This window comes from Eptesicus fuscus, chromosome 1 (assembly GCF_027574615.1).
Source record: "Eptesicus fuscus isolate TK198812 chromosome 1, DD_ASM_mEF_20220401, whole genome shotgun sequence".
In the NCBI taxonomy this organism is placed as follows: Eukaryota; Metazoa; Chordata; class Mammalia; order Chiroptera; family Vespertilionidae; genus Eptesicus; species Eptesicus fuscus.
In genome coordinates this window covers 109,722,184-109,736,161 of record NC_072473.1, presented here as the reverse complement: position 1 = coordinate 109,736,161, position 13,978 = coordinate 109,722,184, and the positions used below count along the sequence as shown (strand labels likewise).

The following is a 13,978-nucleotide window of genomic DNA, read 5'->3' as shown; positions in this document are numbered from 1 at the left end:
AAGTTCCCTTAGGCTCTCCTCCTGCTTTTTAATATTTTTTCTAGAAGCTGCTCTACTTGGGTATTTTTTCCCATCTTATCTTCTAGCTCCATGATGGGGTCCTCTGCTTCTTCTAGTCTACTCTTGATGCTTTCCATTGAGTTCTTTACAGCAGCGATGTCATTTTTCATTTGTTCCTGGTTCTTCTTCATTTCCTCTTGGTTCTTACTCATATTGTCAAATTTGTCTTCCATTCTTTTCAGACACCTTATGACCATTTCTCTGAATTCTTTCTCTGATAGGTTGCTTGCCTCTATTTCGTTTACTTCCTTTTCTGGTGATGCCTGCTTTTCTTTCATATGTGGGCTGTTTCTTTGTCTCCTCATGGTCTCTCTTCTCCGGATGTCTGGTTATGTAGTTCTCTCTCTCCTGCGTTGATTTAAAGGCACAAAATACAACACAACCAGGTACAACACACAAGGCACTGAACAGAAATGTATTCATGATATTAATAACCTCCAATAAAGGTGACTACCAGAGAAAGGCAAATTAGGGCATAGGAGAGAAAGAAGAAGAGGAAAAAGAAAGAAAAAAGAAAAAAGAGGAGTGTCTAAATGAAATTGGCTAAAGTAAAAAAAAGTAAGAGAGACAAGAAAGAGACTAAGAAAGAAGAGGGGAACAAACTATATATATGGGTAGAAAACTCCAATAGAACAGCCACTAATTCCAGCAAATGCCAGCAACAAGTACCTGGATATTAATACAAATTACAACACCAACTAATATCAAGCGAGGCAAGGGAAAACAGAAGCAAAAAACAAACAAAAACAAAGCAAACAAAAACAAAACAAAACAAAAGAATAAGCAAAACAATCTCACAAAAAAAGCATAAAAATTCGATATAATCAACATTCAGGCAAACAACAACAAAAGGACAGAGAGAAAAACAATTTTTTGGATAGGTAATACAGCGAAGAGAGAGGTGTGTATGGACTTGGAGCAGGGGATTGCAAATTGGATATATAAGTAGGGTGAAATTTTAACAGGGTAAACAGAAAGAACAGGAAAAATCTAAAGCAGGAAAGGGGTAAGAGAAACAGGACACTGAAAGAGGAAAGGTTAGGAAGAGAGTGATGGCATAAAAGTAAAGTTGAGATAGAGTAAAACGATGCTAAAGGAAAGATGAAAATAGAATGCAGAACACTAATCCCAAAGTAAAATAAAGAGAAAATAAAATGACACTTTAAAAAAAAAGTAAAATAGTAGTAGTAATAACACTGACTGAAAATAAAAATGTAATAATTAAAAAGGTAAAATCAAGTGAGAAAAAAGAGAAAATAATTAGTTTCTTAAGTAAAAGATGGAAAAAATGAAAATAAAAAATAAAATGTGCAGTAGTGAAGGTCATTCACTTCCTCTCTTGTTCTGTTTGGCATGCCTGTTTCCCAGTCCGGACAGTACTGCAGTTCCCTGCGTTCCACTGCTCCTCAGTGTTGTAAGCCAGTCCTGATTTTTAATCAGGCGGTGTCTTCATTTCTTGTATTCCTTTATTTTTGATTACACTAGAGTCAATTTGTGATTCAGCCCCTGGGTGGCAGTGTTTCTTGACTTCTGGATCTATTTGGCCTCTCCAGCTTGTGTTTAGATCCTTCTTTCCCTGTGGCACTCAATACTGGTTTCTGGGAGTGGGCTACCTCAGAGCTGGCTCTCCGACGGTCACTCCCCGCTCCGATCCCCAGGTTCCAGATAAACAACTTCCCCCTGCAGTCTCCCAGGGTGTCCCCAACTGGGCGATCCTATACACTGGGCTTAGTAATTCGAAGCAAGGATTTGAAGAGGAAAAAGCCCAAGTGTGCAAACAATGGGTCTGCGTGCAATCTGCGCAGTCCCCTTTTTCCCCTTTGGGTCTAAGCAGCCGGCACACTTTTGATACCCCTAGGCTGTCCCTTTTCATCAGATCAAAATGGGTTGCTCTTTATAGATACCCTCTGTTAGCAGCTCTGAGGACCCCCTTACACATTCACAGATCACGCCAGCTCCAACAGCCACGGATTTTTCCAGGCACTGACTTCCACGGTCCTCCAGCTCCCACAAAGCGCATGTTTCTCTCTCCCCGCTGGGACCAGAGACCACACCTTATCCCAGGCGAAATATGACCTTTCCGTGGTGGAGTGAAGAGCTGCTTTGAATCCGCGTGTTTGCACCAATTGGGGACCGGTGCTCTGGGGCTCGTAGCTGTTCGGTGGCTGACGCAGCGTAGATTTCCAGGCTTCCAATAAGATCCACTCTCTCCTTCAAGATGGCGCGGTCTCCGCATCTGAGCCCGTAGCTCTGGGAGGGGACCCAGCAGCAGTGGGGGCTGCCCAGTCAGGGGAACCCTGTCCAGCAGTCCCCCACCTTCTCCTGGAGTCTAGCTGTCTCCTAACTTGCCAACAAACACTCCTCGCGCGACCCTCAGCTGCTCTTTCTTTCTGCTCCGGGACAAGGCTCGGAAAATGTCTGTCTATTCCGCCGCCATTTTCTGAATCCCATTATCCAAGTTTGAATGAAAAACTCTGACACTAAATGGGCAGGTATTGACTGCTCTGGCTTCAACTGTTTACAATGGGCAGGAAAACAATTTATGGAATTATATTTGAACCTGAAATGAAACTGTGAAAAACAATAAACAGCTAGATTTCCTTGAGATCAATAACGTCTATAACAGTTTTGGGACTGCTAAATTAGCACTAAGTAAATAGCTTACTTCAAGAGAGAGAAAATGTTAACAACAGAATAGGGTTAGAGGACAAATGGCCCACAGTATCATATGGGTAAGAATGTATTGTGATCATTGTTGGTAATTGTGTCCATGCAGTAGCCTTGGAGCAGAACATAACTAAAACGAACTTTTTTTATTAAAAAACACACAATATGTTCCTGCAAATTCCAGAACTGACATTGAGAACTTTAAAGATTTCAATTCCTCTCCTAAAACAAGACAATAAATCCTCACACAAATTAGAAACTGAAAAGGAAATAAAAAGATCCTCATTTCCAGTCGTGGGAATGCTACAGATGAACTCTGGCTTGGAAGGAGGGGAGGACATTCCACACCTGCAGGCCTTCCCAGGAAAGGGGCTCTGGGCCTGACCCTGAACCTATCCCCTCAAGATTACACCATGGGACTGTCAATATGGAAATAATGTTACTTTATTCCCTTAGTGAGTATAATATTTCCAGTACTATCAACAGCAATTATAACCCGAAAGGAGGCAGCTGAGAATTTCCATGGAAGAAAGTGAAGAGTTATTTTGAGATGTGCTCATAAATAGCCTAACTACAGTCCATCTTGATGGACAAACATGAGCATACATGACAATGCCTCTGTATTTATAGATATGTGTGTTGGATTATTCTATTGTAGTTTAATACCAAGCAAGGGGCTTAGAAAAATAACATTACACTCCTGGATTCACCACTCACTTACATGTGAACTTGGACAAGTTAACTTGATTCTACCTTCCCATCACTAAAACTTTAGGTCAATTTAGTCAGGCATTCAGTGAATCCAGATGTTTGGCAGTGTATAGGAAACAACATCTGGATTATTGATCAATTTTTCAACTGAACTCACTGGATGGTTTGGCAGTATGCCCACATAGCCCTTAATGGCTTTCTGCCTCAGTTTCCCTAGTTATAAAAAGGAACAAACATTACTTATTATTAATCTCCCAGGGGGCAGTGAGGATGACCTAATGCCCAATGGTAACCGTGAGTTATTGAAAAGAATGATTCTGTAAAAGTGCTGTATGTTATACAATTCCAGGTTGGCTATTTCCCCCAACATAAGTAGTTAGTCTTTTAGGACATAAAATTCCTTTGAAATATGATCAAATGCTACACAAATATAAACATATTATCATTATCATCACCACCATCATCATCACATTCTTGTTTATGATAAAAAATATAAATGTTATTGAAGACCTGAATAAAGCCATGGAAAGCAACATAGATGAGAAAAAAAAAATCAATGTAGGTGTTTGGAGCCAATCATTTTTAACAGCTCAACTTAAACAGGTAAAACCAGTCTTGGATGTGAAACAATTGGTTGCTTAATAGCTTTTGTAAGGGAATAAAAATATTCACATACTATTCATGGATGGAGGTAAAAGAAAGGAATTGTAAATTGTGACCTTTCCTACTATGATAATATATATGTCCCTACCTGAACCTGAGAAGCTTTTGTGGCTGGAAATTAGAGAAAAGGGATATAAGGAAACAATAAAAAGGAGAAAAGAATAGGTGGATCAAAGAGATCTGCAATCATACAAAATTGGGGGAGCAAAATTAGGCTGGTAAAAAGTACTGGAATTTTGCTCCCTTTCAAACTCAGGTTCTGCCTATAGAGAAAAATCTATATATATAAAAAGCCAGCAACTGGAACAACGTAATGACCAGAATGACCAGAGACCAGAACACCACAGCCCCTCGCCTAGGCTGGCCCCGCCCCCCAGGGAGTTTTAGGGGTGCCCCTAGGCAATGCAATAGGATGTGAGGTTTATGGGAGAAAGTTGAAGAAATAGGGGGAAAGTCTTAAGGGTCTGCAGGGTTGGGGTGGTCAGTCTGGAGTAGGTTTGGAGTATTCTGGGGAAGGAAGAGGAAGATCTGATTGGAAAATGGTTCAGCACAGTACCTTTCTCATTGTGAACCAGGACAACACCAGCAGTGGAATGAATGGGCGATTATTTCATGACTATGCTTGGGATCGACATGTTCATGGCAATGGCAGTACTCTCAAAACTTCACTGATTCCAAATAATAAACAACTATAAACGTCAAAGAACAGAAAAATTCTCTCCAGCTAGAGGCCCTGGACATTGCAATGCAACTGAAGGAAACACCACTTAAGGAGTAGCTAGAAAAACCGGAAGTATGCGACCAGAGGATTGTGGGATTGTGGAGGATGCCTGGGTGCCTATGGCTAGAACATGAGCCTGTTATTGCGCTTGTACATAGTCAGCCCTATGGTCCTCAGTCTTGCAGTATTTGCACGTGACTTCTGGCGGGAAATTATTTCGATTAAGGTTTGCTGTTCCCTTGCAGCGAGGAAGATCAGAATTAAAGGTTTCATTTGTTACCTTGGTTTGAAGTGGAGGAAAATGGGATAGTGACGAATAAGAAACTTTGGAGATAGTGAAGGGCAGTTTGTCCAGACTGTTGAGAGCTCAGAGTTAGAGTTTAATTGGGATATAAATCCTGCTAATACCACCTGATGCCTTAAATCTGAGCACTCTACTTTTAGGTTTTCCAGTTCAAATTTTTGGAGACTGTCTATTAAAACATTCCTGGTTAAAAAATGTTTGTACAGAAGCCCACAAGTATTAAGTATTTGCTGTGTTTACCATGCTTAGCTCTCCGTAAGGAATATGGAATAATGTTAAATGCCTCATGTTCTCAAGAAGCTTGAATTTTAAAATAAAAAAGAAATATAAATAGTAAAAAAAAAAAAAAAAAAAAGAAGCTTGAGGTTTAGGGGCAAAATCAGGCAAGCAGGCAAGCAGTTAGGGGCAATCAGGCAGGCAGGCAAAGCGGTTAAGAGCCAGTGGTCCTGGATTGTGAGAGGGATGTCTGAAATGTCCCGGATTGCGAAAGGGTGCAGGCTGGGCTGAGGGATCCCCCCCCCCCCCCGCCAAGTGCACGAATTTTGTGCACTGGGCCTCTAGTCCTGAATATAATCATCTTAACCCTTTGCACTCGCTTGCTTTTTTCTCGATTTCTTTATTCTACTCGGGATTTAATTTTTTAAATACCCCAGATTTTACAAAGAGCAGCAGTAGAATAAAAAACTGGAGTTTCTTTTCATACAAACTTATTTATTTGGATTTTTTTATATTTCAAATTATTGATACATTCAATAACCGTCACACTCGACATCCGAGTGCAAAAGGTTAACTGCCACTTATTATGTCAATACATGTTAAATATTCTATATATATATATATATATATATATATATATATATATATGTATGTATGTATTTGTGGATATATATGTAAAATATGTGTAATATATAAAATATTATATATTTAATTATATAATCACTAGAGGCCTGGTGCATGAAATTCGTGCATGGGGTGAGGGGTGTCCCTCAGCCCAGCTTGCACCCTCTCCAATCTGGGACCCCTCAAGGTATGTCTGACTGCCCGTTTAGGCCCAATCCCTCTCATAATCCAGGACTGCTGGCTCCCAACCGCTCATCTACCTACCTGCCTGATTGCCCCTAAGTGCTTCTGCCTGCCAGCCTGATTGCCCCTAACCACTCCCCTGCTGGCCTGGTCACCCCTAACTGCCCTCCCCTGCCAGCCTGGTCACCCTTAACTGCCCTCCCCTGCTGGCCTGGTTCCCCCAAACTGCCCTCCCCTGCAGTCCTGGTTGCCCGCAACTGCCCTTCTCTGCCAGCCTGGTCACCCCTAACTGTCCTCCCCTGCAGGCCGGGTCACCCCTAACTGCCCTCCCCTGCCAGCCATCTTGTGTTCACATGGGGGTGGCCATCTTTGACCACATGGGGGTAGCCATCTTGTGTGTTGGTGTGATGGTTAATTTGCATATTCAGCTTTTATTACATAGGACTATATATATATATATATATATATATATATAATTTCAAATCCTTACAGTAACCTTGTTAAGATATCTCTATATACTACAGATGAGGAAACTAAAGCTCAGAGAAACTGAGTGATTTGTGCATGGTTATATACCTAGTAAGAGCCACAACTGAATTCTGGTCTATCAATCCAAAGCTCATGTTCTTTCTACTATATCACATGATCTCCCACAGTATTAATATCAAATATCTAACTAAGTGTTTTCAAAAGGGACTCACTATAAATATTTTAGTGAACATTGGATCATACAGAAGCCCATATCTGATGCAGCTTCCTCTTTTTCCCAGGTGTGTGTGTGTGTGTGGGGGGGATCCATCCACAGGTGCTTGTCTAATCTTTCTTATGACTGCCACTCCTCTGCTTTTCTTTACCTACTGATTGTTGATGGCAGATCTTAACACCTGTGTCTATCTGGAGTTCTTACACTAGCCTAGCCCAGCTTAGCCCTAAGCAAACTGCCCAAAATTAATGAGCAGCACCACTCTTCTGGCTCATCACCTGTATTTATATTTGTTTATCTTTATTTAAGCACTTTCTATGCTGTGCTTACCCTCCGAAGAAACTGTGAAAACAGTTTGACTCCTGCAGAACCCTTAAACTCCCAAGAACCTGGCTGAACACATGTGGGTATTCCTTAAGTTTGGTTCATCAAACATCTCTGTTGACAGTATTCTTCAATTAGGATTATGGGAACAGTGATGGACCCTCAGATTTTGGCCTCACCAATGCTGGGGTCTAACCAATTGAGTGGAGACACCCAGATAAAATTGGTTTGAGGTAATTTGGAAATAATTCAGAGGACAAATACTGCCATTGTCCCCAGGTGAAAAAGTACCATGCCCTCAGTTCAGCGATTAGTGGTTTAAATTGTGCTCTGAACCCTTCAGAGATACATTTTTAAATAATCATACTATATTTAACCAGGCTTTATAGAACTTAGTGAGATTGTGGGTTCATAGAAAAAATAGTTATGCAAATACTGCCATTATCATGTGCTCAGCAGCAGTAACAACTATTTATTATGTGCTCACTGAGTGCAGAGCACTTTATTAGGCACTGGAGGAGTCACACCCAAGTGTGTTGTAAATAATTTCACAATGTCATTTGCAGTAAAATATTCCACTATTTAGAAAGCCTTTCTAAACATTTTCTAACCACAGAAATTTCACTGCTAAACTTCATATTAAAAAACAAAATCATGCCAATGTTTTCATACAGAAACCGCTGTCCTTGCATAAGGATTTTAGTTTAAGTTCTTCTTAGGCTACAAATAGAAGTCAGTGGTGCCAGGGATCTCCCACCCATGAATCATGGGGCAAAAACACTGTCACTCTGATACATGCTGGCATTTTTTTTATTGTGGTCACAAAGCAATCACAAGCAGATGGCACAACTAACTTCTATTTGTGTCTTAGCTACTAAACTTCTTATGAGAGGAAAAACTCTGTATAGGTCAAGCAAATCTGTGGGTGTCTCTATGCAGTGAATCAAACGTTGTTACAGGCATAGTAAAGCTGGTCCTCTTGAATCTTACTGGTGGCAGTGAAAGCTGATACATCCCCATTGGAAAGCAATTTAGAAACATGAATAAAAATGCTCATATCCTTTAAGTCAATAACCCCAGTATTTTAAGAAAATGATCTAATATCAGGAGAAAGCATTATGTATGAAGAAGTAGTTTTATTTATAATGGTAAAATATTTGAAGTAATCTGAATGTGCAGCAAAAGCAAGCTGATTAATTATGATGAATATTTAAAAGAATATTATGGCCACAAAAATGATTAATATGAAGATTTGTGGCAACATGAAAAAGTGTTTCTAATATAGTGTTAATTTTAAGAACTCTAAAACACTTGTATACTTCTAATTATGTAAAAGGTCTGAGTGTGATGTTTCTGAATATTAGGAAAAAAGATATGAAAATGAAAAACTTGGGATACAGTAATGGCACTGTGAGAAATACTTTTCCATCTATTTTCCAAGATTTCTCTAATATTACAATACTAGAGGCCCTGTGCATGAAATTCATGCACAGGGGGAGGGGGGTGTCCCTCAGCCCAGCCTTCACCCTCTCCAATCTGGGACCCTTCTCACAATCCAGGACTGCTGGCTCCCAACTGCTTGCCTGCCTTCCTGCCTGATTGCCCCTAACTACTTCTGGCTGCCAGCCTGATCACCCCTAACCACTCCCCTGCCAGCCTGATTGATGCCTAACTGCTCCCCTGCCAGCCCGATTGCTCCTAAATGCCCTCCTCTGCCAGCCTGGTCACCCCTAACTGCCCTCCTCTGCTGGCCCAGTCACCCCCAACTGCCTTCCCTTGCAGGCCTGGTCCCTCCTAACTGCCCTCCCCTGCTGGCCATCTTGTGGTGGCCATCTTGTGTCCACATGGGGGTGGCCATCTTTGACCACATGGGGGTGGCCATCTTGTGTTGGGGTGATGGTCAATTTGCATATTACCTCTTTATTACATAGAACTAGAGGCCTGGTGCATGAAATTCGTGTGTGGGTGTGTGTGGGGGGGTGTCCCTCAGGCCAGCCTGCACCCTCTCCAATCTGGGACCCCTCAAGGGGATCGTGCCTAAACGGGCAGTCGGACATCCCTCTCACAATCTAGGACTGCTGGCTCCCAACTGCTCGCCTGCCTGCCTTCCTGATCGCCCCTAACCGCTTCTGCCTGCCAGCCTGATCACCCCCTAACCACTCCCCTGCCAGCCTGATTGATGCCTAACTGCTCCCCTGCTAGTGTGTTTGCCCCTAACTGCCCTCCCTTTTAGGCCTGGTCACCCCTAACTGCCCTCCCCTGCAGGCCTGGCCCCCCACAACTGCTCTCCCCTGCAGGCCTGGGTCCCACCCAACTGTCCTTCCCTACAGGCCCAGTCATCCCCAACTTCCCTCCTCTGCTGGCCTTGTCACCCCTAACTGCCCTCTCCTGCAGGCTTGATTGTCCCCAACTGCCCTCCCTTGCAGGCCTGGTCCCTCCCAACTGCCCTCCCCTGCTGGCCATCTTGTGCCGGCCATCGTGTGTCCACATGGGGGCAGGATCTTTGACCACATGGGGGCAGCCATCTTGGGTGTTGGAGTGATGGTCAATCTGCATATTACTCTTTTATTAGATAGGATAGAGGCCTGGTGCATGGGTGGGGGGCAGCTGGTTTGCCCTGAAGGGTATCCTGGATCAGGGTGGGCATTCCCTTAGGGTGTGGGGCAGCTTGGGTGAAGGGCCTGTGGTGGTTTGCAGGCTGGCCATGCCTCCTGGCGACCCAAGCAGAGGCCCTGGTATCTGGGATTTATGTATCTTCTACAATTGAAACTTTGTAGCCTAGAGTGGAGCCAAGCCTCCTGCTCGTTCCATGGCCGGCAGCCATTTCTTTTGGGGTTTGTGTATCTTCTATAATTGAAACTTTGTAGCCTAGAGCAGAGGCCTAGGCCAGCCAGGGCTGCAGAAGCTTTGCTTCCTCCATTGCCGGGGGGCAACCCTTGCCTCCTGCTCTTTCCAACTCAGTGGCTGCCATATTTTCTGTTTGGATTTGTTTACCTTCTATAACTGAAACTTTGTAGTCTTGAGTGGAGGCTTAGGCCGGCAATGGCAGGTGGAAAGCTTGGCTTCCTTTGTTACCAGGGAAACCCACACCTCCCTCCTGCTCTGTGGCTGTAGCCATCTTGGTTGGGTTTATTTGCATATTTGCTCCTGATTGGCTTGTGGGTGTGGCTTGTGGGCATGGCTTATGGGTGTAGCAGAGTTAGGGTCAATTTGCATATTACTCTTTTATTAGGTAGGATAATCTTTATGATTTGAAAGTGGTGTGAAAAACGAGGGTCAAAAATTCTTTTTAGCATAGGGAATCCTTGAAGAAAATAAACAATGGCTACCTCTCCAAAATCCCAAGAACTCAGTTTGCACAGTGAACATCATCCATCCCTTACTTCTTTGCCACTTTCATTTTTGTTGGATATAGTTCCACATACCTGGTTAATGTGCTTCAGCTTGTCAATAATTTGACTGACCACCGGTTCAGGGCCCTTCATTTTCAGCTCATGGAGGTTGAACTGATTTTTCATTCCATTCCTCGCTGCCTTTTGGCTGTATCTGCAAAGGTGAAGGTAAAGAGAAAGTTTGTCACAAGAGAGTCTGAAGCAAAGTGAAAACTGACTTGTATTTGGCACCAATGGTCAAACTGACCACAAGCTCTCTTCAGATTTTTAAACCATGGGATGAACCTATGGAACAAAAATAAACCACTGCAGATAGAGTCTCTTTACAGTGAAGAACACTCATTTAACAGTCAACAAACATTCATTCAACATCCTTATTTTTAAGTGTTGGAAGTACAACAATAACCAAAACAGATGAAGTCTTTATTATGCTCTCAGTCTAGTGTATAGTCCAGAAGAGTAAGGGCCAATGGCAATGCTATGGGAGGTCCTGGGTCTTGGCCAGGGAAACACACAGGAAAGACCTTAACTTTGAGTGTGCTTTCTACTAATTTGAAGGATAAAGACTCTTGCATGTTCTTTACTTCTCCTTTCTTCTCCAATTGCTCCTCCCACAATTTTCCATAGGCCTTGGAGCTGGGTTTATTTTCAGAAGGCTTTCCCACGCCATTTGCAGCATAAATTTCCCCTATATATATTTTTTTCAATTAAAATAGTGTAGTCAGGTTAAGGATAAATTCATATATATATACATATATATATGTAATAATAATAATAATAATAATAATAATAATCTGGCCACTCAGTGTGTGTGTGTGTGTGTGTGTGTGTGTGTGTGTGTGCAAATAATTCAAACAATATAGAAATAAAGCATCAGATAAAAGTTCCTCCATCATCCTATCCTTCCAAGAGAGAACTATGGTTAACAGTTTGATGTATATTCTTCTAGGGGTTTTCACATGTATATACAAACATACAATATTAACCAAGTTGGAATCATACTAGTCATACTGATTTGCAGCTTTTTATCACTTAGTACATATCTTAGACATATTTCCATGTCAGAACATAAAATATTGCTTTGTTTTCATTACCTTATTCTCTGTATGGCTCTGTCTTTACCTAATCCCTTACTAATGAACAACTGAGTCATTTCTAATATTTTACTAATATAAACAATGCTGCAAAGAATATCCTAGTATACCAATATTTGCACGTATGCATGAATATCTATAAAGGATAAATTCCTAGAATTTAATCAATTTACATTTCTAATTCCAAATTATGATGTGCAATGAATAATTAATACTACTATATTTTTACATAGCACTTTACAGAGCAGTTTCATGTCACTCAGTTCATTTGAGCTCCTCAAGCACACTGTGAGGTTGATAGGGAAGACTTCATGATCTCATTATTTTTGAAAATTTCACAACTTCAGAATATATTTATTTAATTCTGTTAAGTTTTCCCTACCAAAATACAGTGTATCTGCCAATATTAAGGACATGCTTTGAAAAACATGCATGGTAGCAGAGGAGGTCAGAAAATCTAGTTCTGACTTTTATGATTAAAAGTCATCCTAAGGACCTCAGAGAGAGGGGGTTGGGGGAGACAGGAAGAGATTAACGAAATAACTTATATACTTATATGCATAGGCCATGGACATAGACAATAGCATGGTGAAGGCCTGGGGTGAGGTGGGGGCTTGAGTGGAGGGGGGAATTAGAGGATGTCTGTAATAATATCAATAATAAAAATAAACAAAAGAAGTCATCCTCTGAAAAGGAAAGTATTTTGTAGTCAAGTTGAAGAGAACATCTGATTGCATTTCTTCTAAAATGGTAGCCTAATATATTCATCTTATTTAACTTTAAAAGTTAGTGAATACATGAATCACCAACCATTAAACATCAACTGCCTTTGGGGTCTGTAAAGAAACATTCTTTATCAGCTTACTATTAGTGTCTTCTTTTACATTTATGCTAGAGGCCCAGTGCACTAATTTGTGCATGGGTAGGGTCCACTGGCCTGCCCCAATGGGGGCCATAGGGCCAGGCCAGCAAGGGGGAGGGGCCACAGGTGGTTGGTGTATGGCCCACCCAGGACCCCAAGACCATGAACTGCATAGGTGCCTCCAGAGCACCAGCGTGGCACGTTCTTTAGTGTGCTCCCTCAGTCACCTCCGTGAGCTTCAGTGCCACAGGAGGTGCAGTGTTTCCTGGGAGTTGTAGTGTGCTTCCTCCACAAAGGGCCCTCCTGTAGACTGGGCTCTGGGTTTCTGAGGACTATTCCTCACAGTGTACCCCATGCAAGGGCACCAGGCATTTACCAAGGTCAGCCTTATCCATCAGCGCAGAGTGGAGGACCTGGGAAGCCGGCTGCAGCGGGAGGAGGGAATGTACTTGCATGCTAGGCCAGCCTGTCCTGTCCATCCCAATCACTGTAAACAGGCAGAGGCAGGGTGGGGGGAGAATGGGGTGCCTGAGGCTGGCCAGGGGCGCAGCTCAGGAGGACGCTTTGGTGGCTGAGCATGGTGGCTGTGGCATGGGTGGGCGGTTGCATGGCAGCAGGCATAGGTTAGTGAGGAGCAGCAGTGGCATGCAGGTGTCGCAGTGCACCCCCCTTGTGTGCCCGGGGAGCCCTCTCTGCACCCACCTCACAGTAGCATCTATCAGGTAGCCTGTGGGGCTGGACTGGAGTTGGGGGTGGGGGGCATGTCTGCCCCTAGTGCGGGTTCTTCCAGGCAGGCTTTTTCTCAGTTCTTGCCCTCTTTGCTGTGTGTTCCTCCCACTTCCCAGCCGGGCCTCCTTTGTGGCAGCCACATTTGTAATTTGGTGCTCTCAAGGTCTGGAGGAGTACATCCACGAACCTCGCCCCTCCCCTCTGGGACTCCAGGCCTCAGGGAAGCTCTTGGACACCTCAGAGCAGGGTAGAAGGGTGGGAAGGCTGATCTGGGTCAGCCGGCCAGGTGGAGGGGCCTCAGGAGTTTAGGGGTTTGATTGGGCCCTGATCGGGCCAATTGGCTGCTGCAGTGTGCATCATAGCAACCGTTGCTCCGGTTGTTCTGGTCGTTCTACCATTTGGTCGCTGGGCTTTTATATATATAGATAACCCTCTCTGTTTAAATATCATCTCCCTTTTATGACACCACCAACTCCATCTTCTTTTTATTTATACCTACTGATGCCTGAAGCAGAGACCCTATTCATAGATAAAAAGGTAAGGTTCATATAAATCTTCTGAAATAAATGTCTTTAGAGACATTTCCTTGGATTTGTTCATATAGAAGCTTGCTGGCTACTTTTATGCCCACTCCTACAAAACAAACATTTTCCTGAAGTTTATTATCTTCATTGGAAGAGTGCAAAGACATCTGCCAACTTAGGGATTTTACACTACACTCCTTC

The 13,978-nt window shown here is 42.8% G+C and overlaps 1 protein-coding gene across 1 annotated transcript in view; it reads right to left on the bottom strand.

Annotated features, from left to right (window-relative positions):
* GPC3 (glypican 3) overlaps nucleotides 1-13,978 on the bottom strand; it is a 518,803-nt gene that overhangs the window by 141,617 nt on the left and 363,208 nt on the right. Inside the window, exon 6 of the mRNA XM_008156949.3 lies at nucleotides 10,602-10,722. Within this exon, the coding sequence (XP_008155171.1) occupies nucleotides 10,602-10,722 (121 nt within the window). The remainder of the gene's footprint in view (nucleotides 1-10,601; nucleotides 10,723-13,978) is intronic.